Here is a 24,254-nt window from a genome sequence, read left to right on the forward strand (position 1 = left end):
GGTATTGAAGATTAACTGCTGCACTAATACAATGAAATAAGCTTATTATATTTTAAGCCAGTTAAAATCTGGGTCGCGCAAGTCAGAAGTTCAGGAAGTAAGCCTTCTTTAAAAATATCTTTGTAACTGGAAGAATATATATGCAAACACAGTATTTACTTACATTTTCTTGTCACAAGGGAAACGGAAGAAAGACCGCGAATCCTTCTGCACTTCATAGTTATTGCAGCCAATCGCAGCACATATCTTTCCACTCATATTGACAGGAGATATAAAGGAATGACACACGCTACTATTTACTTAGGTCAACTTAATGCAAACGCATAAATAACCCCAAAAACTTCACAAACAAATACACATGCTCTTATGAGAGAATCAGTAACTCTCAGGTCACTCTGCTAGACAGAGCTCTAATCGCTGTCCCTCGATATCTCGCAGAGTATCACGTATTGCCTCTACTGTATTTGATGTGAGGCCAAAAAAATAAAGATGATATATGTGATTAGGTTTTCGCCACACCAAAATGTTCACCTACTGGGGAAGAATGGTAATACAGTAATGCAAGATCATGGCATGTAGGCGTTTGGGTAAAACTACTTTGGGAATAGATCTAGGATTTGGTTTAAAGACAAACCTTCAAGGATGCGAAAAGGACGTTTGTATTGAGGGTCAGAAATTTGCTTAATTGTTGACAATAATAAGGATCAGTGGCTTGATAAGAAAGACTAGATTCTAATTAAGTAGGGAATTGAGTCAATGATGATATGATATTAACACAAAATGTAGAAAGATTGTAATCAGAAACAAGGGGATCAATATGATGATCATGAGGGTGCAAATCTGGGGGGGGGGGGGGGGGGGCGAGTCAAAAAGGCGAAAGAGCATCAACAACAGGATTATCATTGCCAGCAACAAACTATAATGAAAATTTAAATCTTGAAAGGCGCAATAGCCAGCGACCAGTACGTCCAATTTTGGGGACATGGTTTAACAGCCAGGTAAGAGCTTGATTATCGGTCTTGACTAAGAACTCTTTATGTTCTAAAACATGGGAGAAATGTTCTAGAGTCAAAATTAAAGCTAGGGCTTCACACTCATAAGTGGAATATTGTCACTCAGTAGGAGAGAGTAGATGACTGAAAAAGGCTATGGGTAAAATATTACCATGTTTAACTTGATGGAGAGCACCTCCAATGGCGATGTTTGAAGAGTCAGTATGAACTTCAAAGCGTAGTGTAAAATCTGGAAATAGTAAAATAGGAGCTTGTACAAAGAGTGATTTTAAGTGATCATAAGCACATTGCTTTGGTTCCGACCAGCAAACTTTTATCCCTTTATGCTTGAAATAATTGAGCGGTTCAGTAATTTGAGAATAAGAGGGGATAAACTTATTATAAAATGCAGTCATGCCAAGAAAGGCACAAAGCTGTCTAATATTTCTATGGGGAGAAATTACAAGAAACCCCAATTTATTGTTTATAAAAATAATATTAAGCTTGTCAATTGTCAATCAAATTGCCTGTCACCTGAAGGGAGGGGCTACAAAAGAACAACAAATTATTTTACGTCAAATTTACCATTTGGTTTACATCGCACTGACACACATACATCTTATGGTAAATATGGCCTAGGAGTGGGAAGGAAGCAGCCTTAATGACGTCAAAATTATGGTTGATTGTAATTTTGAACTATTTGACACAGTAAAATGCTACAAGAGGGATGTGTTTTATGAAAGGAGACAAATATCAGTGCCACATGGCATACAAAATTAAATTCACTAATAGACTAAATACAGTGGATATTTGTACGTTTCTACAGTGGAACTAAAAAAAGAATCATTCACATACAGAGGTAGCCATAATAATTTATTGAATAATCCCTTGACCCCTTTGTGGATCACGAGCGACTGGACTTATGACGGATTGACAAAATCGAGTGCTGCAGCCTATGTCCATCAGTAGTGCGCACATACTTTCTTCTCTATCGCCAAAACAGTCGTGTCTCGCTCGCACCAACTCCTCCAGTGCACTCTTATCCTCCTGTATTGACAACTCTTATTTTGTTTCCTAAATCGTGCCAACACACGTGAGTGACACTGTTTTAAATAGATTTGTGCACAGAGTTAAGGACAGTGTTTGTTGTTATATTAATTGGATAATGGTTAGTACTGTTCATTCATTTTTGGGGCAAGAGGTGTGGGCATACACTTCTACCTTCCCAATATCTAAGTGCAGATGACCAAATTTCTGGTGGTGGTGGTGGTGGTGGTGCAGAATAAGGAAAAAAAGTGACTATGATTATCAGCCCCAAACCAGTTGTCAGGCTCTTGAAATTTGTACTATTGTACCTGTCCTGTTTAACTCCTTGTTTATTGTGGTTGTGTGTTTTTTAGGGTATGTTTTTAGTTCTGTACTAGGTGATTCAAAAGGTTGCGCTGAAACTGTAGTAGCCTATAGAAGGGTTGAAGTGACACTTATTATTATTAAATATCAATTATCTCTTTTACATTGCATTAGTATTCTACATTCAAATTTTTTAATGGTAAATGAGGTGAAACAGAATTCGGTAATTCCTTAGTTCTAACAGACATTTTAGGACTTTTAAGTATGTGGAAGATAGGTTATGTTTATTTATGGCAGTAAACGTACTGTATGTGATGACACTTCTTACTAGAGTCCCTTTATTAGCGTGTATTGTTTGTTTTATGGAATTACTAATTTAAAATGAACAAATGTTTTTTCAGATGTGGTGGACCCCAATAGAGATGGCTACGTTTCTTTGCAAGAATACATGGCATTCATGATTAGCAAGGAGACAGAAAACGTACAGAGCTCAGAAGAGATTGAGAATGCTTTCCGTGCAATCACAGCTGGTGATCGTCCATATGTTACAAAAGAGGAATTATATGCAGTATGTAAAATCTTTTTCATTTAGTTTTAGATTTTGATACCATTTATTGTGAAACAGGCTTATTTCTGTTCATCATTATAGACGGTATTTTTATTTTCTTTTGTGCAATTAAATTTCTTGATAGCAGTGGAGTAACATGAGATATAATATATATATATGTCATTGTATGTATGTATGTATTACATCTCCTCCTAAACCACTGGAGCGATTTACACCAAACTTGGTACACTTATGACATAGTATCAGGAGACAAACCGCGTGGGGGTAAGACACCCCAAGTACCCTTGGGGGCGGGGGGACGAGGGGGGTCACATATAAAAATATAAGAAAATAGTCCAGTTCATCATTTTTGGATTCACTGAGATGAATAGTGATACTCCCGAATTTTTCCAAGTCCAAATTCAACCCCCTTTTGGGAGGGGGGCAAGGGGAAGTGATATATCAAAGTAATAGGAAATGGTGTCGAATCCATCCTCTTCGGGGTCACGGAGATTAATATTGACACTCCGGATTTCTTTTGACAAACTGCGTGGAGGTAAGACAACCCATGTACCCTTAGGTACGGGGGGCGCAAGGGGGGGGGTTACATATAAAATATTCAAAAACAGTGTCGAATCCATACTTTTTATGGTCGCTGAGATAAATAGTGACATACCGGAATTTTTTGAAGTCCAAATTCTGCCCCCTTTGGAGTGGGGGCGAGGGGGTCACATATAAAAATATACGAAAATAGTGTCGAATCCATACTTTTTTTGGTCGCTGAGATAAATAGTGACAACCCGAATTTTTTGAAGTCCAATTTCTGTCCCCTTTGGTGTGGGGGGGGGGGGAGTGGGCTAGGGGGCCACATATAAAAATACGAAAATAGTGTCGAATCCATCACTTTTGGATTCAGTGAGATGAATAGTGATACTCCCGAATTTTTCCAAGTCCTAATTCAGCCCCCTTTTGGGTGGGGGGCGAGTGGGAGTGATATTCCAATATAATCGAAAATAGTGTCAAATCCATCCTTTTCGGGGTCGCTGAGATGAATAGTGACACTCCGGATTTCTTTTGACAAACCGCGTGGGGTAAGACACCCCACGTACCCATAGTTGTGGTGGGGGGTGAGGGGAGGCTTGACACATAAAATATTCAACAATAGTGTCGAATCCATACTTTTCGTGATCTCTGAAATGAATCGTGACACTCCGGAATTTTTAAAGTCCATTTTCAGCCCCCTTTGGAGTGGAGAGCGAGGGGGAGTGATATATCAAAATTTTCGAAAATAGTGTCGAATCCATCCTTTTCGGGATCGCTGAGATGAATAGTGACACTCCGGATTTTTTGAAAACCGCGTTGGGGTAAGACACCCAAGTACCCTTAGGGGCGTGGGGGCGAGGGGCCACATATAAAAATATACGAAAATAGTACCGAATCCATCATTTTCGGATTCCTTGAGGTGGATAGTGGTGCTCCGGAATTCTGCCAAGTCCAAATTCAGCCCCTTTTGCTTGGGGGGCGAGGGGGGGATTTATATATCAAAAGAATAGAAAATAGAAAATCGCTGAGATGAATATTGACACTCCGGATTTCTTTTGACAAACCGCGTGGGGGTAGGACACCACCACGTACCCATCGAGGCGAGGGGGTGACAAAAAATATTTGAAAAAGGGTGGAATCCATACTTTTCGTGGTTGTTGAGATGAATAGTGAGACTCCGGATTTTTTATAAGTCCAAATTCAGCTCCTCTGGGGTGGGGGCGAGGGGGCAGTTATACATAAAAATTGTCGAAAATAATGTTGAATCCACATTTTTTGGGGTCAATGAGATGAATAGTGGCACTCCGAATTTTTAGTATGATACAAACCACGTGTGGGTTAGGCACCCCACCTACCCTTAGGGGTAGGGGGCCAGGAAGTGAGATATAAAAATCATCAAATGTAGTGTTGAATCCATACTTTTCGCTGTCGCTGAGATGAATAGTGACACGCCTGAAATTTTTCATGTCCAATTTTAGCCTCCTTCCGGGTGGGGGAACGATGGGGGAATGATATATAAAAATAATCGAAAATTGTGTTGAATCCATGCATTTCTATTTATTTATTTCCTTTTTGCTAATTTGCTTTACGTCATACCGACACAGATATGTCTTAATGCGACGATGGGATAGGAAAGGCCTAGGAACTGGAAGGAAGCGCCATTGGCCTTAATTAAGGTACAGCCATACATTTCGAGGTCACTGAGACGAATAATCACACTCCAGTTGTCGTTGTTCAGCCCCTATCGGCATGCATATTACAAGGGGTGGAAAGAAAAATGTTCAAAATGACCAAAAATACGGATGAATTTTTCATCCAGCATAGCCCTCATATGAAATTGGTACACATATGACTTGCTATCTGAAAAAAATACTGTTGGGGTAAAACACCCCTAGCACACCTAGGGGAGATGGTGAAATATAAAAATAAACGATTTTTTACTTATATTAATGTCGAAAACCTTCTTTACAAGGTCACAGAATTGATCTGTGACACTCTGGATGGTTAAGTAATACTTCAGCCGCAATCAGTATGGAAGTTGAGACGGGGTGAAAATGAATGTAAATATAACGGATATTATGGATGTACTGCATGTGTGTATGTTCCAGAATTGCTCTCAACGAAACTTGGTACACATATGACTTACCATCTTAGAAAAATTACTATGGAGATGAAGAATCACAGCCTCCGCTGGGTGTGGGGAATGAGAGGGGCTGACATGCAAATTACTCAAAAATTAAATAATCTAAAACTTGAAATCAGATACATCTAAATAACTCTAAAACTACATAATAGGTCGTAAAATCAACATCTCAAAAATAAATCAATAAGCACCCACTTCACACTACCGGGCGAGTTGGCCGTGCTGTTAGGGGCGGGCAGCTGTGAGCTTGCATCCGGGAGATAGTGGGTTCGAATCCCACTGTCGGCAGCTCTGAAGATGGTTTTCCGTGGTTTCCCATTTTCACACCAGGCAAATGCTGGGGCTGTACCTTAATTAAGGCCACGGCTGTTTCCTTCTCACTCCTAGCCCTTTCCTATCCCATCGTCGCCATAAGACCTATCTGTGTCAGTGCGACATAAAGCCACTAGCAAATAAATACAAATACTAAAGGTAAACATTCAAAAGCTACCCGGACAACGTTGGGTACTACAGCTAGTGTTTATATAAATGTCGTCACTAACACACTGCCATAGTTCAGAATTGTTATTCAACTTTATTTTATACCATCATATTATGTAGAACATGCTTCTCTCAATGAACACCCATTTATTCATTGTTTCCTCCAAGGTCACCAAATAAGTACTCTTCCACCAACTTCAATCATTTTACCAGCTCAAAGGAACTAACATAGAGATTTTGCACTCATAGAAAGAGATGGATAAATATTAGCAACCTAACGTCATGTTATATTGAACATTACAGTCATGCTAAGTGTTGCAATATCTTGTGCAATGAAAACATGGCTTCGTCTTATTCTTCTTATTCTTATTCTTCTTTTTTACTAATGCCAAAATGCACCAACATCTGTAAACAGTATACCACAGTAAACTTTATAATTTGCCAGGGTAAAGTCTCATTGTTATTTCACAAAGCTCGGTTTTAGTTTAGACATTTTACCACGGTATGTTTACCACTCATGGGAAGTGATTTTCCAAGAAAACCATGGTAAAGAATACAAAATGAGCTTAACAGTTGCATGCTATATCTTCAATATCTTAATCAGTTTGAACAGAATGAAGGTAGAATTATACAAGAAACAAGGGGCCCGTTTGAAGAAGTAAGCAATGTTCTGTTTCAGAGAAAATGTTGATAAAAAAGTAAAACAGTGAGTTATTTTAAACATACAGTTCCCAACTGGGATAAACAATCCAATATCACTATAGCTCATTCCACGTTAAGAAAACAGTATTGCTCTTACGGGCCTACAAGGAGTGTACACACCCGCTCTGAGATACCCACAATTCCTTGTAATTAAGGGATATTTTACTGTACTTGGTAATGTATTATGAAATACTGATAAAAGGGATGAGGCATTTTTGCCCATGAGTTATTAAAATAACTACATAACTTTTTTTTTTTTTCTTCCATAAGTATATTCATAGGGAGGAAGCACAATGGCAGGAACAGCCATTGTTTCGTTGCCTTCATTTTATTTCTTCTATGTTGCTCTGATACAAGCCTAATGTAGTCACTTACTCTATGAACCGCCGGCAGCTCACTTCTGTAGTGAAGTCATCTACAGTATTTATTTGTTGCGAGTGTGTTTTTAGGCTTTAAATCAGTGCATACTTGTCTTGTGTTGAGTGAGAGTTGGTTGTGTGTTGTATAATATTTGTGTGTGTCCAATTATTTTCGTACTGTACGGAAGTTGTTACTGAAGATTTTGGTGTTGTGGTGTGCAGCGATACGTCATGGCATTACTTGTACTGATAAAAAAAATTGCAGTGTGTTTTATTTGTGCTTGGTTTTGTTATTTAGCTGTTCTTTCTTAAGCACATTTTTAATTTTACCACTTTTTTACGACCACATTTAATTTTTACAATTTTGTTTGAGCGATATGACAGCACAGTAGTACCCCGCGTTGTCTGGGGAAATTTATGAAATGCAATTAAATGCATCTCTTACTCCTCAAGCCCATAAAAAATATTATTCTATTTTCTGCCCCAATTCGCCGTACACATCAGTCAATGCTGAGGTTTTTTACGTGCCGTAGTATACCTCAGATTCTGTACAAACCAAAAATAGCTCCTGTAAACCCCCCATCCCCTTTAGTTCATAAAAGTGATTTGCAGCTTAGTTTCTTCCTTTTATTTTATCTTGAACTTAAATACTGGATTTTGCAAATTTATGTGCTGTTGTTTTCCCATGATGGTATTGAGCAGAGCCATTCGATATGGCAACCCTGTTGTCATAAAAGCAATACAGTTTTCTTAACATGGAATGAACTATAGAAACATTTTCAGATAGTAATTGGTGATGCTTATGGTATTGGCAGGATGACTATGTACCACATAATACATAAGGTTACAATTTACAAACTTCATCATATAGGTCCGTATTGATACAGCTTAATTAAGAACTAGTATTAGTTATAATGGTCCACCCAATCAATACACTTCTCTTTACAAGTGAGAACACATTCAGTGTTAAAATATGTTATACATTCTTTGGTCCATGTTTCATCTAATTTAAGACTTCTTCAGCATAGCATCTCATATTTAATTAACCCTTAGCAGACAATTTTGTTTTCTAGTGTAGTTCTGCACTAGTCATATTTTGTTTTTTGTTTTTTCTTCAAAAAAGCTGTATATTTACAATGATGGTATAATGAAGACACAAAGTCTGACTCACAACATTATGAATTAATTTATCAGTCTACTGTATATACACCCTATAAGCAATAACCATGCAGTTAAGACAGTTTGCTCCCTTCCTACTTATATTTCTTCTCCGTGTGGTACTTCCCGAAGCAAATTCCAGGATGAAGTCAAGGTTTCTTGGTGCAGGTGTTGCAAAAGTACACTGTTTCTCTTCTTCTGCCATTTTTCTGCCTTTGCTGCACACTGCACAATCTTTGGAATATCCCTTAGTGTTTGAATATTTGAAGTGAGGCTTCCCATTCAGCCATTCTTCTTCATTACTGGTTGATGGTCGTCCTCCCTTGTTGACATTTCGGTTACGGACATCACCAACCAACTCGCGGGCCAGTTCTTTCCTGTATTGCCTTTGCCTCAGTGGCTTCTGCTGTTGCGATTTCCTCTCCATGTTGAATAATAAGAAGCTGTTCACCACACAGACGTCCAGCAATCAGAAGAAAAGTTTGTGCCACCATTTGTACGATTTCCTCCCAAAATTATATGTAGATGTTTAGTGGTCAGATATGTCCACTCCTCCCATATGGTCATTGTAATCACAGAAGATTACAGGCTTCAGAATAGGATCAACATCCTTCCTACTTTTAGGTGTGTATTGCTGCATGCTGATGTGCCATGTACTCAACATTGACACAGTCCTTTTGTCCTTCCATGAAAGAGCAACCATTTTATCCTCCTTCCTGAATGCCACATCATAATGCTTTTCTTAATCTTCTTCAAAGCACTTGATTTCATTTGAGTTGGCAATCCTTTCCTGTTTGTATTCACTGTTCCCGTTATGTGAAACCTTAATTTCAGCAGTTCCTCTGCCAGATCAGATCACAACTGGTATAGAAACTGTCGGTGTAGATGTGGAAGCCAACAGTACCATTGATATTCTGAAGCATCTGTTCGCATAACTGAAGAACATTTCTTGTTGTAAACGGATGATTCGGTGTGTTTGTGCATTTGTTGTGCGAACACTGTAGTGTTAAATGAGTGAGTATACAAGTGCTGTCTTTGAATCTGCTGCTACAAATATGCGCCGTCCGCACTTACAAATATGCGCAGTCCCCACTTAGTCGGTTTCTGGGGATTGTAACACTCGAAAATGATGTGTCCTTTAAAGCCCACCATACTTTCCTCTATAGAAATATTACGCCCTAGAACATAGGGTAATAATATTCTCTAAATTTCTCTTCCAAATAGTCCACTACACATATTGTGTCGCCCCTGGTTCCTGTAGCAGCATGACTAGGAGGCCACACGTGAAACGTCAAAAAAAAAGTTAGAAAACTGTCTCTGGAAAACACATCTTTGAAAAATCAGCATTTGTCTACCCAATCTTCAGCAAAATAATCCTTGATATCTGATTTAGGATTCACACCCATATTGAGTACTACACCGAGAAAAGCCCTCATTTCTGCGATTGTCACATCAGTCCAATTAGCCCAGATGCTCCTCTCCCTTAATGGTGTATTCATTTGCATTTTTTCTCTTGGATAGTGGTCAGTCGCATCAACAATTTGTTGTACCAAATCTTCCGTAAAAAAATAGAGTAAAAAATGCAATGGGAGTAGATGATTTCTTACCTGTGGGAGGTAAGAAACTACTACTCAAAGTGTGTGGTTTCTTTACAAAGTTCGGATCATTTGGACGATAGACTCTCTAACCATTGTCTGGTTCACTACTATTTGTATCGCTTTCATTCTCGCTTTTATCTACTTCCATTTTGCTAGAATTGTCATCACCACTCTCGGAAACATTGAACTCTCTGTCCATAACTGATAATTCGTCATCACTGGTGTTAATTTCATCTAAAAATGAGCTATATCAGACGAAGTAGCACTACCCTGTCTGTGCGTTGGCATTTTCACAGCTAGCCAATGTAAACAACAGCTCGTTCTTTATTTACCTGTAAAACTTGTAAAACAGAGTTTTTAACGCATCTAGAAGGCTGTGACATTCATAAAAGTTCTGTACAATAACTATAGATAGCAGCAGCAGCATGCATAATTGTTTCACACGCGTATATACTTACCGTGGAAACAGCTGGCAGGTATATCCCGACATACGTCCAGAACAGGAAACTAGGATGTCGGGAAATGCCCATCAGTCATCTACTGAGGGTTAAAATACATGATTATTACTGTCTAATAATTTAAAATGGGTGAACCCATGTCCTTTCTGAAACGTTTAAAAATACACTAAAAACAGTACACTGTTTCTCCATAAAACTGTCAATCACTTTCTTACAAAAATTCTTCACATGTTGAAATTTGACATATGGTAGCTTCAGTGTACTGACTAAGGTAGAATTTGAACTTTGGCCTCAGAAATGGGAGAATGGGACCTTATCAACTGAAGAATACTGAAGCTTTAAATCTAATCAGGTGTGGGTTTTCTTTTTTCTTTTTTTCAAAAGACAAAGTCCTCAAAATTGGTGTACCTCCCTACAGCTGGTTCCTATCAGAGCCTAGCTCTGACCTGCGTTCACATGCACAAGCTAGGTCGAGTGTAATTTTTCAGAACAGTTGAGCACAAATATATCATAGCAAGTTCACACTGTAGAGTTGTGTTACTACATAGTAGATGAAGCAATGGTGATCATAGTATTTTTATGTGCTGGAGTGAGTTGAATGACCTACAAATGTTACCCCGGAAGCCTTACACAGATGTATTCCTCCAGGTCCTATATTTGGTCTTCGTTCTACTGATTCTCATTCCTCTGTCTTCCAGTGCTTCCTGCCACTCCAGCTTTTGTTGCAGTCTATCTCGGTCAATACCTGCTGCTAACATGGTACAGTACTTCAGACTTGACACTATTCATCAGAAAGATTGAACTAATACGAACGGAGTGCCGACCCATGATTCAAAATAATGTCCATGACCTTTCAGATCCCTACAAGAGGAATAACAGGTCTTCTGCAGGGTAGTCAGAGAATTTGATCTGATGTTCATTCCAGAACTGATCCTTGAAATAATCATGGAGTCTTGTTTGAGGGATGTAGGCAGAGAACACACAGAATTGACAGAGACAGGCATCGATGGTGACAGACTTCAATCATTGTGCCTCTGGTTCTTGGGTACAAGGCAGCATAGATTGTCATTCAAAACAGCTATGCCAGTTTTGGATGTTTCCTGGTAGATCAGTTTGTAACCCTGTCCAATGTCCTTAGATTTCAGGTTTTTCCATCTGGTCTCCTGAAGGCAATTCACATGTCAGAGTTTGACTTTCGGCCAACTTACTGCTGCATCCGGTCAAGATACCAATGTGGAACTCTTGATTCCTAGTTGTTTAGACTTTCTTTGGGCTAGCTTCTTGAACCAGTAACCTTGTTCATTTCTCACATTGGTCAGGCGAGATCGATGTTCGCCGCTTACGGGGAACACCCTAGCCTTGAACCCTGTTAGCAATTGGATCATTCTTATCCATAAGTTGCTACGAGAATACAGACCTATTGCGCTGCAGCCTGACATAAGGCACTTTATATCTACTGCCAGATTTCAGTGAGGCTGCCCCTAACCTGGAGAACAGACATTGCCTGCAGGATTTCAGTGGCATTTCCTCTATTGGGATAACAGCACACAACTAAAGGAACTCCTCTGCCTCTTTGGAGAGCTTGGTTATTTACAGTCGCCCAACACTCGGTGTTGAGTCGCTGTCTGTATGGTCTATTCTATCCTGTACCTGGTAACCCTGGCCAAACATATCCACAAATTCCGCATATGTCATAATAAAAACTAAAATACCAATAATTACAAACATATTCATTTTACATGCAAAATGCCAGGTGATTCTTAACTCATTGGGCCCGAGCCACGGAACCGTTCCATGCTTCGTCTCGGTGGACCAAACGCCGGACCACGGAACTGTTCCGTTGTCTCATTTTACTACGTAATTCTACTTTTCCTCAAGAGATGGCAGAGTGAGTTGCATTTGTGATTTGTGTAGGGACTCTTTCTTTGCAATGTTATATGCTCTTTGGTAATATATATCGATAGTGTGCTTGGTAATATTAGTTTGAAGTGGGCTGTCTCTAGCTTTGAGATCACCGCCGTCTCGATCCTCTTATACTGCCTGCTCTATGCCACTAGTTTAACACAGGAAGGCGCGACTACCAATATTTCTCCAAGACGCCGTAAGAGTGCAGCAGTAGACGCACAATATTCGCTGTCAGTGTGGGTGTAGCACTGTGTTATTGGTGCATGAATGTGTGTGAAAACCTGAGTTATTTCGTACAATGAGTAAACGTATGTGGTCACTTCCGTTCGTACAAGATATATTTTGTATAGAACTGAGAAATGAATTAATCATGCTATGCTTATAGATATTTAAAAAGTGATTTTAAGGAATTGGTACTTGTTTCTTTCCGTTTGTGCAAGGTTTATTTTTTGTAGAAATTAAACTTTGGATTCTTTCCCCGAAATATTCAACTGCTGTGTACTATTTTGCCAATCTCGGCAAGGTGGTTCGCAGCCAGAAAAGATACGACTCCATGAAATACCGTCTAGAAGGGAATTAAGAGAAAAGCGTCTGTCGGCTTTATCTAGGCAAGGACCTAATAAAGGAAGTAATTGGATATCCTCAGATTACTCTCGCATCTGTGGCTTTACACTTTATTATAGAATGTGATGGAGCCTCCGCGGCTCAGGCGGCAGCACGCCTCTCACCGCTGGGTTCTGTGGTTCAAATCCGGGTCACTCCATGTGAGATTTGTGCTGGACAAAGCGCAGGCGGGATAGGTTTTTCTCCGGATACTTCGGTTTTTCCTGTCATATTTCATTCCAGCAACACTCTCCAATATCATTTCATTTCATCTGGCATTCATTAATCATTGCCCCGGAGTAGTGCGACAGGCTTCGGCAGCCGGCACAAATCCTATCCTCGCTGCTAGATGGGGGCTTGATTCATTCCATTCCTGACCCGGTCGAATGACTGGAAACAGGCTGCGGATTTTTTTCAGAAGGTGATTAAAGCCGTGGAGGATAGTGGATTCCTTGTGATAAGAATTGTGACGGACAATCACAAAACGAACGTCTTTATGTTTAGACATTTTGGACAACTTCAGATATCCAGACGATATTCCAATCAAACTAGAAACAGGAAATCAAATCCTAATTTGCGGGTACTAGGTTCGTGCTGTTGAAGAGAGGATGGAGTGTGACATTTGTGTCAGCAACATCTCACTGCCGAGAGCTTCGACACCGCTAAATGGCTGATTATGCATCAGGACAGAGGAGTTCGATACCAAAACCTTGTTTTGTTGCTCTGGTGAAACATCTGCAGGAGTTCGTTTAAGCTGCTGTGCCCTATTGTCGAAGTTCTTCAAACGTACGAGCGTAATACGAAGAATTGCGACGTCTTCCCTTTCAGAATACCGGGCGAGTTGGCCGTGCGGTTAGGAGTCCGCAGCTGTGAGCTTGCCTACGGGAGATGATGGGTTCGAACCCCCACTTTCGGCAGCCCTCAAGATGGTTTTCCGTGGTTTCCCTTTTTTACACGCCGTCTCCTTCCCATTCCTAGGCCTTTCCTATCCCATCGTCGCCATAAGACCTATCTGTGTTGGTGCGATATAAAACAAATAGCAAGAAAAAATCCTTTCAGAATGTGTTTTGTTACAGTGTGAGGTCAAAGAACATCAGCAAACTGTTAGTGATATTATACTAATCAAGTTCGTAAGACCTGTATTATTTGATATTGCGTTGGCAAGAACACAAAAAGTACGGTACCACTCCAAGCCTTCGTCCGGGAAATCCTTAAATTGTGCATGAAGAGGCCAACTGCGACTTCATACAGGTAATATTGCCAATATTTAATATTACTGATGTAATTTACGAGCTTAAGTGAACATATGACCATACTGCATAGTGTTTTGTAGGCTATCATCATTAGAATAAGTTTAGAACATTGTGCGTCTATGTCTGCCATCTAGCGGAGAAATTTTGTCGCAGCGTAGTCGCAAAAAGGCTCGCATAGAGCAGGCAGTATAGGAGGATCGAGACGGCTGTGTTTGAGATTCACTTGTAAACAAGATGGCTGCCAGTATAGAACTGATATTTACAGATATATAACCCCTTTTAGGAAGTAATGATGATTAGGAATGTAATTTTTTCAGTGAAATTAGTAGTAATATTAGTACTAGTGTGAGCAATGCTCCTGAATAACAAATAGATGTGGAAATCGAAGAGAGAGTGCAAAGAAAAAACTGGGTTACAGCTCAGCAGGCGGACTGAGTAGGCCTACGGTCCCGTGATGCTAATAAAATAAAGTGTTTTACTGTATTCCTTGTTCTGCAGTTTGTGGTATGGAAGCCTTTTGTGTTCATGTATATTTAAATCTTTAATGGTCTTGTAACTAAGAAATTTCTCATGATATGAAGCGACACTATATTTCCTCCAAAATAATCCCAGCGCCAATGCAGTTTCAATCCAACAAATATGCAGGGCTCAATGGGTTAAACGTTTAGGTGAGTAATGAAGAAAGAGGAATCATTTGGATAATACAGCTGAAAGTACATCACACAGCTAACTGGTGTACCGTAAAATTCAGAAAACAGATGATGGCTCTTTTTGGTACCAATTCCTAGGGACCCCTAATTTTTTGTTAATGAGTTTTCTCAAATTTTTATGTAACGTAAGGTGTTTTTTAATGTTAATTTCATGATTTGCAAACATTTTACAGTTATGGCATATCTCAAATTTTAGTTGTTTTTTTTTTTTTTGCAAATTCTTGCATAATCCACAATATTTTGCAAATACATATGTATTTCACCCCTCTTTTTTTGTTGTGATGTACAAATTTTATATTGGAAACTGTTATATATCACATCATCATCCACCAATAGATTGCATTATGTTAACATCTGTCATGAATGTATTTCCATTAGTAGGCCTACATCTAGATTAGAAGTCCGCGATCACTTGTATTAATGATATAACTATAAACACTAATTTTAATACCTTAGAACAAATGTAATTGCTGCGAACACTGAACCTATATCAGGCACTAAGAAATAAGAAGCTTGGAAGGTGTTCAAAAGTCTATCATCCACTGATTCAGGTGGAGATTGTCGAATACAGAACAAACGTAATACATAGGCCTACACTAAAAGTAATTTACTGATACAAATATCCAGTAACATTATATGAAAATACACTGGAGAAGTTTTGATTGAAGTACCTCTCTAAAGTTAATCGTTGGCCTAAGGTCATTTTAATTTTAATTTTAATTTAACATTTAACAGTGGAGAAGTCAAAATCAAGAACCACATATAGAACCCAGTGAGCGGGAAGTTATAATGCCACTTCTGATATCGTGCCAGTCAATTTCAATCAGTCACCACTGATCTGCACTTAGGACAGTTGACCAGGTGCCAGATGTAGTTTACCTAGTCTTTTCTTCAATAATTGCAAAGAATTTGGAAATTTATAGAACCCCTTGGTAAATTATTCCAATCCCTAACTCCCTTCTTAAAAATATTTGCCCTAATTTACACTCTTAACTTATTCATTGTACTGTGATCTTACCTACTTTTAAAACACCACTCAAACTTGCTCATCTACCAATGTCATTCCACACCACCTCTCCACTGACAGCTCGGATCATACCACTTAGTTCAGCAACTCGTCTCCTTTCTCCCAAGTCTTCTCAGCCCAAACTTGACAACATTTTTGTAACGCTACTCTTTTGTCGGAAATCACCCAGAACAAATCATGCTTCCTTCTTTTGAACTTTTCCAGTTCTCGAATCAAGTAATCCAAGTGAGGGTCCCATACACTGGAACTATAATCTAGTTGGGGTCTTACTGGAGACTTATGTGCCCTCCCCTTTACATCTGTACTACAACCCCTAAATACTCTCATAGCTATGTAAAGAGAGATCAGCTCAATATAATAAAATGAAGTAAAATAAAGTAAGAACATACCCGGTACAAAGCCATCTTTCGGGCCAGCATGAGCAATAACCAGTTTTCCTCCCTCAGACACAGATCAACGAATTACTCCTTGAACATCATGTCCAGATTTGTGTGGTTTATTGCAGGAGTATGTGGGGTGACCTTGAGATAGAAATGCACATTTGAAACCAGACACCTGATGAAGATAAATTATTCTCTGATTTTTATATAAAATGTAAAAAACATATATTCGCCATTCATAAAAAATCCAAGTCTCATCCAAGAAAACAACAGGTTTTGGTTTCTCACTGTCCTTATTTTGCATGAATTCCCTCAGAAAACAGGATCTCTTGAAACAAATGTCTTCATTTTCTCTAACTTATGCATAGTGATCCCCTTTAATCCACACAAATCCCATGGCCTTCAAAATTCAAAATTCTTCAAATTTGCTTTCATATGGTCGAAAACCTTTATTACGCTTACAACTTCTCCTGTGGGGAGGAAAAAAAAGTGTTACAAGGGGATCAAAAGAGTTGTATGTCGATATATGCACAACATTTCTGGGAGGTTATCTCACCTGTGTGCTATTTTATATAAATAATGTTGCAATAGATTCCTTGTGAAGTTATTTTACCTTTATGTAATTTATCATAAATAAACCTTGCTATCACTTCCTTAGAAAAAATTGTCTATGCCGGTCATTGTATGTTTAAATCTAAGAATTTCATTTTTGTCCGTATTGAACTGAGAATGGAAGATAGGAAACTTTAAAGGGTCCACCTTTTCAATACAATAAATGTTATAGTTTATTTACAACATATATTTACACTTGGAACTAGTTTCGACGCTGTTTGGTGTCATCTTCAGCCAAAATGTGGGAAATAGGCTAGCATGTAGACATTTATATTACACAAGGTGTTACATCAGTGTGAATAAATGAGGGAACATGAAGACGCAAAGTACAATGTCAGTTTCAAAGTGGTCATGAAGGGTGAGTCAAGATTTTATGAACATGAGATAACATAATCACTTAAACAATAAACATATAAACATATAAACTGTAACAAAACCATGCGGAAGTACGAGATGATTGGTATTGGAGATTCAAATTATTTCAGACACTCTTACATTGAATGTTGCCTGCCGCGAGTGTAGTACAAAACATCGGTTATATTTCAGTAAACACAATCTTCTCAAAAATGCACATATTATAAAATATTTGGGTTGAGATGAAATTTGGCAGTTAGGGATTGAAATCACTTATTCAGTAAGCGTCAACTCAAAAAACAGCTGTGAAGGGTTAGACAAGAATTTCACAAGCGTGAGTTTGGACTCGATAAATGCAAAAAACACATGAAACACACTCGAAAATGTAGGTTCGTGATGGATTTGGCACAAAAGGTCTGCGTTTAATCATTCATTGAATGGCACCGGTGCGAGTGTAGTTCAAATGCGAGGTAGGATTTAACAGCCTCTTAGAATTGCACGTGACATCTGAACTCATGGTGCGAGATGAACTTGGCAGTGAAGGTTCGAATTGAAGATATTCAGTAATGTCAATTTAAAACAGTCCATGAAGGGTGAATGCAAAAGCTATATCATACGTATGTTCACGCTTCCGGCATTTACCTGGGGTAGAAAATTCAACTCCCTTCTTGAAAATTGCTATTAGGGCTGGTTTACACGTGTAGAGTAGCGAGGCGAGTAGAGTAGTTAGTAGAGTAGCCACGTTACTCTACTCTACCGCTGTCTGGTAGAGTTGACACTCGTATCGTTCATACGGGAGTAGAGTCATACAGTAGAGTAGAGTACAGTAGTAGCAGCATGTCAAGACGTAAGCACATCGTAAGGAAGTGTTTAAAAGACATTTACAAACATATTACTGCAAGAGGTTAGTGAAGCGTTAGAAGAAGAAGTAAATGAGGAAAAAAGGGAATGGGTAAGAGGCTGGCTTAGTAGGAGAGATACACTCGGGGCATCGGCATTAATTCTGAGAGAACTTGGCAATTTGGAGAAATATGGGGGGACAAACTCGACACAGTTGGCCAAGAACATGAGGGATCGTCTCAGGAATTATTTTGTTAATGAAGGAGCAGTTCCCTGGCAGTACAAGCATGTATTTTAACCCAGGAACACAAACGATTGAATTGTTATGACTTTATTCATTATTGTACAGAAAGTAACGACAGTGTAATCATCCCCTCAGGATTTTACTAGTCTTCGTCTGTAAATACTGTAGTGGTGATTTCTAAGATAAAACTATATGAACGAGCTCCAGTCTAATTATAGATCATAATTCTGGCGAAGGTTTTTGTTCCACGGTGAAGGGGTGAGGTACTCCTTTCCCCAGTTAGACTGTAGTGATGTTTCCATTTTTTTTTTTTTCAGCCAACCTAAATCTTATCCGAATGAAATTTTACAGAATTCATTTCAAAAGTTATAGAAAGAATACCCATTGGCCATCAGTGTGTCGTCTCACAACCCACGAGTCTCAAAACTCACGAGTATCAAAATTCACGAATTCTAAGAAGAGGATTAGCAAGAATAGGTTTCTCTATCTGGGCCAGTCTCAAACCTCACGAGCAGGACCAGTTCTTCTTTGAATGGATATGTGCCCACCCTACTAGTGATATAATCGGATAGTTTTTTAAAATCAAATAGCTTCCATCTGGTTATTTAAATAATGGAATAAATAATCAAATGAATTTCAAATATCATTCAGTTATATCGCGTAGAATAATCGGTTGCGTCATGAATACATTTTTCGGTGTAAGTGTGTCGGATGGATAATCGATTGAATTATGTGAATAGATGAAAAATAGAAATACGCCTCTTTTTTTGCAATCCATGAAGTCCAATGCTGAAGACGGCACAAACACTCAGTTCCCGAGCCATAGGAATTAACAAATGAAAGTGAAAATCCCAGCCAGGAGTCGAACCTGGGACTCCCTGGACCCATTGGACCACAGACCAGCATGCTAACCATGTATCCATGCAGCCGGACGACATAAAATTAAAGTAGGTATATTGCCTGCTGCTAGTTAAAATAAATTTTCAGTTGGTAGTAAGTACCGGGGCTTAGTTCTATTATGAGGCCAGAAGACGGCATTTACTTATATAAGAAACTTTATTTTACCGATATTAAATATTACGACTGTTAATTCACTCATTTAGTTTCATTAGAGATTAATTTGGTCATGAATCTCATCGCAGGGAAATTAAATTACTTATCTCCATTCCCTTCAGAAAGTGGGCGAGTATGATGAACGGTCTCTGATACGCTTTCCGAAAATAATATGAACTCATGCTCCACACGTATGACTGAGTCATGTACTCCCAGATGCCTTACTTAGCATAGATTAATATATTACATCACGCCCCCACGCGATTACACGATACGCAGTATTGACTACTTGGCTCACCAAATTTATAAAATCATAAATGAAAATGTGTCAGAATTTTATCTGAAATATAGCGAAGTAGCCAATCGCTATCTTTGACGTTCTGTTGCTATATGACTTAAAAAAGACTCCACAGCGCTGATGTTGATGATGTTTTATGATGGTGGTTCTTTCCCCAGCCAAGAAAATGTGGAAAGGTTCATTAAAAATCAATAAGTGTTGAAAACAATGAAAGAAAAGATGGTGGTGGTGGTGATTACTGTTTTAAGAGGGAGTGCAACTGGGCAGCCATCCTCTATTAATACTAATCAGAGGGAAAAAATGGAAGGTGGCCCACACTTCGAGAAAATGAAGGTTTCGGGCAAAGAAAGACAAGGGCCTTTTCTAAAAAATGTAAGTACCCCTGGGGCCCCTTTTAGTCACCTCTTACGATAGGCAGAGGATACTGTGGATGTTACTCTGCCACCCCAACACACAGGGGAAAATAATGGTCGATGAATGACACAGAGGTGTATTATTATTATTATTATTATTATTATTATTATTATTATTATCATTATTATTATTATCATCAAAACATTTTTCTGTGGTCTTAAAGGTAATATAACGTATTTTTCCTTTTGATATAAATTTAATGTTAATGGTATTGTGGCCTCAGGAGAGGCCTGGTCAGTGAGTCACCGCTCACCTCACCCCTCCTGCCGTCATCGCAGGCACCTGCTATCCGGAGTCGTGGATTTTGAGACTCATTGGAATATTAATTTAGCTATTAGTTTGCAGTCGTGAGTTTTGATATCATTTGCTACTAATTTTTGCACGTGAGTTTTGAGACGTAACCGCCCATATGTACACTGTAAATTACGCTGGCGTAGGCGTAATTTGCAGTAGCTTCTTCGCCATAAATATCCCAATTACTGATTTTTCGTTGCTTGTACGGCCCAGGTGTAGAGCTTAAGCTTCTAGATCTGACACTGTACTGTAAACAATAATTATTTTGGATATTCCAAACAACATATGGAACTATTCAATTTGTTGGGGAAATTACTGTTATTGCTGAAAATTAACGGCAGTGGCAAGTGATGTGTAGAAGATCCCTATGTATGTTATTAATATGATTACTGTACACAGTCCTGCACCATTGTATTGCCTAACTTAAACATGTCGAGACACATGATGAACACGCTGTGTAACATTGAAACTTGAGAAATCTTCATATTAAGTGAAAATCCAGCTGACACTTGTTTATATTTTATGTTGCATCTTCGAGTGTAGATGTCTGCGGCACCACCTCCAGACTTCTTGGATCTTCGTATTTTCATGAGTTCTTGATTGTATGTACACCGTAAATATTTTATTTTCTGTTTCAGTTCCGTTAACCCAAAACCCTCTTTACCCATTTTCGCAATCAAGTCCTCTTCCGCCGCCCGTCTCATATTCTTTCTATAAGTAACGCTGTTTATGTTCCATAAACATTCTTTTTCGCTGTAGAGCTCCACAAATTTGCAAGTTTCTTCTTCCGTCCACTTCATTTTGCCGCCAAATAAACGCTCGACGTAATACCACCGTATGTACACACATGCAAATACAGCAGTCGAATGACGCGTCAGCTGAAAAATCGAACGTCCTCGGACTTCTCCGCCAGCTCTCGGAGCTCGGTTCCGGTGGAGGGGGAAGGATAGTGGTAGAGTTACTTTACCGCAGCGGAAACCCACTCTACTCTACTCTACTGCCTACTAACTACTCTACTCTACTTGCTACTATCCCGGTCGTTTACACGATGCTAGTAGCTCTACTATCCACTCTACTCGCCTCGCTACTCTACCCGTGTAAACCAGCCCTTACTTCTCGGACTAAACTGAAACCATGCTGTAAGAATACACACATGCCGTAAGTCAATATATATACACAAAGGTTAAGTCTACAACCATATCAAAGTCGAGACAAGGCGTGGTATACATGATTAGGTTAGGTTCATAATGAAACATTCCTCCATTTCAACTGATTGTCATTGTGTCAGAAACTTATCATAGAAACAAGATTAAAATAAACACTTAACCCATTTAATTTTGAAACTCTTATCATTAGGTCCGTATCACTACGACTGATTACTTTCTTCATCGTCTTTGTGTTTCAATTGCTCGTAGCAATGTATAAGCATTTCTTGCCCTGATTTTTGTAAAGGACGTAATACTGCTTTCCTTTTTTGAGGAGTTTTTGAAGATTTTTCTTGCTTCTTAGACATCCCAATCGAATTCTGTATGTGAGTATTAGACAAAATAGGACTGTAATTAATAAAATGTGTTCATCATTTCACACAAACTGTTATAAAATGTATTATTCGAACATGCCACAATTCTACTTGTCTGGTATTAGCTAAATAGATTTACAATCCCACAGAAAAAGAAACTATGGTTTAAATTACTCGCAAACTTATCACTAGTGACTTTGACAGTACTGCAGTGGCAGTATGTAATTCAAACAACCACGACTGAACGTTACCAACGTGCCAGATTAACGGTAACTGTAAGACGACGTATCGGCATGTAGGGTCCCTAAACTGTATGGTTAGTGACACTGAAAAAAAAAAAACATTAAGGAAACTACAAATCACTACCTTTATATTGCAGGAGAGAAAGAGTAAGGTTGCACCCTGAGTGTATGGGCTTACATGCTCAGGAGTATATATGAAAGTGATTGAGGTTTGAGCGATGCTAGTAATTTTATTGCTTGTGCAGCCAGTCCCTTTGATGAATGGTGTGAAAGTATTGTTCATAGAGTCAGTTGGTATATGCATTTTGATAGGGCTTGGCAGACTGATATGGAACAGCAACTTCTGGTTTGTTGAGGAAGGCAACGGGAAATTCCTTCAGTCCTCGTTTCTCTAGTACACCTCTACAGTGACACGTAGACTATTTATGACAACAGATGGTGGATCTATTAACGTTCAAACCAGCCTCAGGCCAAGGACTCAACGTACATGTGCTCTTTGCTAAAAGGGTTCATTTCGGAGCAGAATTGTTATTGTATTAAAGTGAATTTTCTAGAATTCTTAGGCAACCCATTATTATTACTGTTTTACAATTTACTTTGTCACACCAACACAGATAGGTCTTATGGCGACTATGTGATAGGAAAGGGCAAGGAGTGGGAAGGAAGCAACCATGCCCTTAATTACGATACAGCCTCAGCATTTGTCAGGTGTGAAAATGGGAAACCATGGAAACATATATTCAGGGCTGCCAGCAGTGGTGTTTGAACCCACTATCTCCCGAATGCAAGCTGATAGCTATGTGAGCCACACTACACAACCACTTGCTCGTTCATTATTACTATTAGCATTGATATTGCTGTTAGGCATACATAAGCTTATGATATTTCCTTTATGATGCATCAGAATTGACAGTTGTCTCAACTTATTTAACAACTTTTAGTTAACGATTTACAACATTGTCTTGTTTTTTACCACTTTCTTATACCACCTTTTTTTTTTTCACCATTAATAAAGCATTTTATTCACCATTAAATAAAACAATGATTTTGTAACATATTTTGTCGAGTATTGATAATAGTTATTAGTAGCCTAATTTGGAGATAGTTCTTTTTTTTTTGTATTAACCTTTCAAGTGGTACATTTCTTTTGAGTAGCTACTAACACAGTGGCACATTTTCCATAAGGTACTGGGAAGTAGCATATAGTGAGATACTCTTGTGTAGTATAGTACTTTTATTAGGTTCAAAAAGTACAGAATCAAGCTGTCAGAAATGATCATAGGAAGAAGGGCAAAGCATCTGGTTCGCTGAGGAAGGCAACAGGAACTTATGGTGAGATACTTTTAATTGGTCAGGTATTTTTATCAGGAATAGAAATTGAAATATTTTCATCAGGTTTAAAAAAAAATCAGTCTCACTATTATGCTATTAAAATGATTAGTGCCATAGCAGAGTGGTCAGAATGTTTTAGAATGGGCTGAGGAACACCATTTGTCTCTTATCCATGATATCAAGCTCCCTTCTTCTTTTAACAGTGGTATATGGAAGCGGGGTTATAATCCAGATTTAATATTTGTGAGCGAAAAGATAGCACATCAGTGTGTTAAATCTGTATGTGCTCCTATTCTGAATACACAGCATTACCCAATAATGTGTCAACTGGTAGCTGCCATTAGACCTCAAGAGGTCTACTTTAAAAAGAGATATAATTTTAAGAAAGCTAACTGGGAAAGATTCACCAACTTACTGGACGAGAAGATCAAACCACTCAATCCAATTCCAGAAGCATATGAACAGTTTAATAATATCATCAGGGAGTGTTCAAGAGCTACAATCCCTAGAGGATGTAGAACAAACTACATACAAGGTCTAACTCAAGAAACCTTTGCCCTCCTAACAGAGTATCTTCGAAGAAAACCCTTTCAGCAATGACACCATCACAATGGGTCAAAAAGTAATTTCTTCTGTTTCGGAAGTAAAACGGGCACAGTGGTTAAGGTTGATGGAAGAGATTGACATGGGTAGAAATAGTCAAAAAGCTTGGCAATTACTTAGACAACTCAGTACTAATCCTAATAAAACTTCAACACATTCCAGTGTCACAGCAAACCAAATAGCACATCAGCTTCTACGAAATGGACAACCATCAAATCCATGTCGGCTTCAGAATAAAGGA

At 38.7% G+C, this 24,254-nt stretch overlaps 1 protein-coding gene across 4 annotated transcripts in view; it reads left to right on the plus strand.

Annotated features, from left to right (window-relative positions):
• Positions 1-24,254, plus strand: part of alpha-Spec (alpha spectrin) — a 459,851-nt gene that overhangs the window by 429,337 nt on the left and 6,260 nt on the right. For all 4 annotated transcript variants that reach the window (XM_067138066.2, XM_067138067.2, XM_067138068.2 and 1 more), the window contains one exon: positions 2,744-2,910. In XM_067138066.2, coding sequence (XP_066994167.1) covers positions 2,744-2,910 — 167 coding nt within the window. The remainder of the gene's footprint in view (positions 1-2,743; positions 2,911-24,254) is intronic.

This window comes from Anabrus simplex, chromosome 1, assembly GCF_040414725.1.
Source record: "Anabrus simplex isolate iqAnaSimp1 chromosome 1, ASM4041472v1, whole genome shotgun sequence".
NCBI classification, from domain to species: domain Eukaryota; kingdom Metazoa; phylum Arthropoda; class Insecta; order Orthoptera; family Tettigoniidae; genus Anabrus; species Anabrus simplex.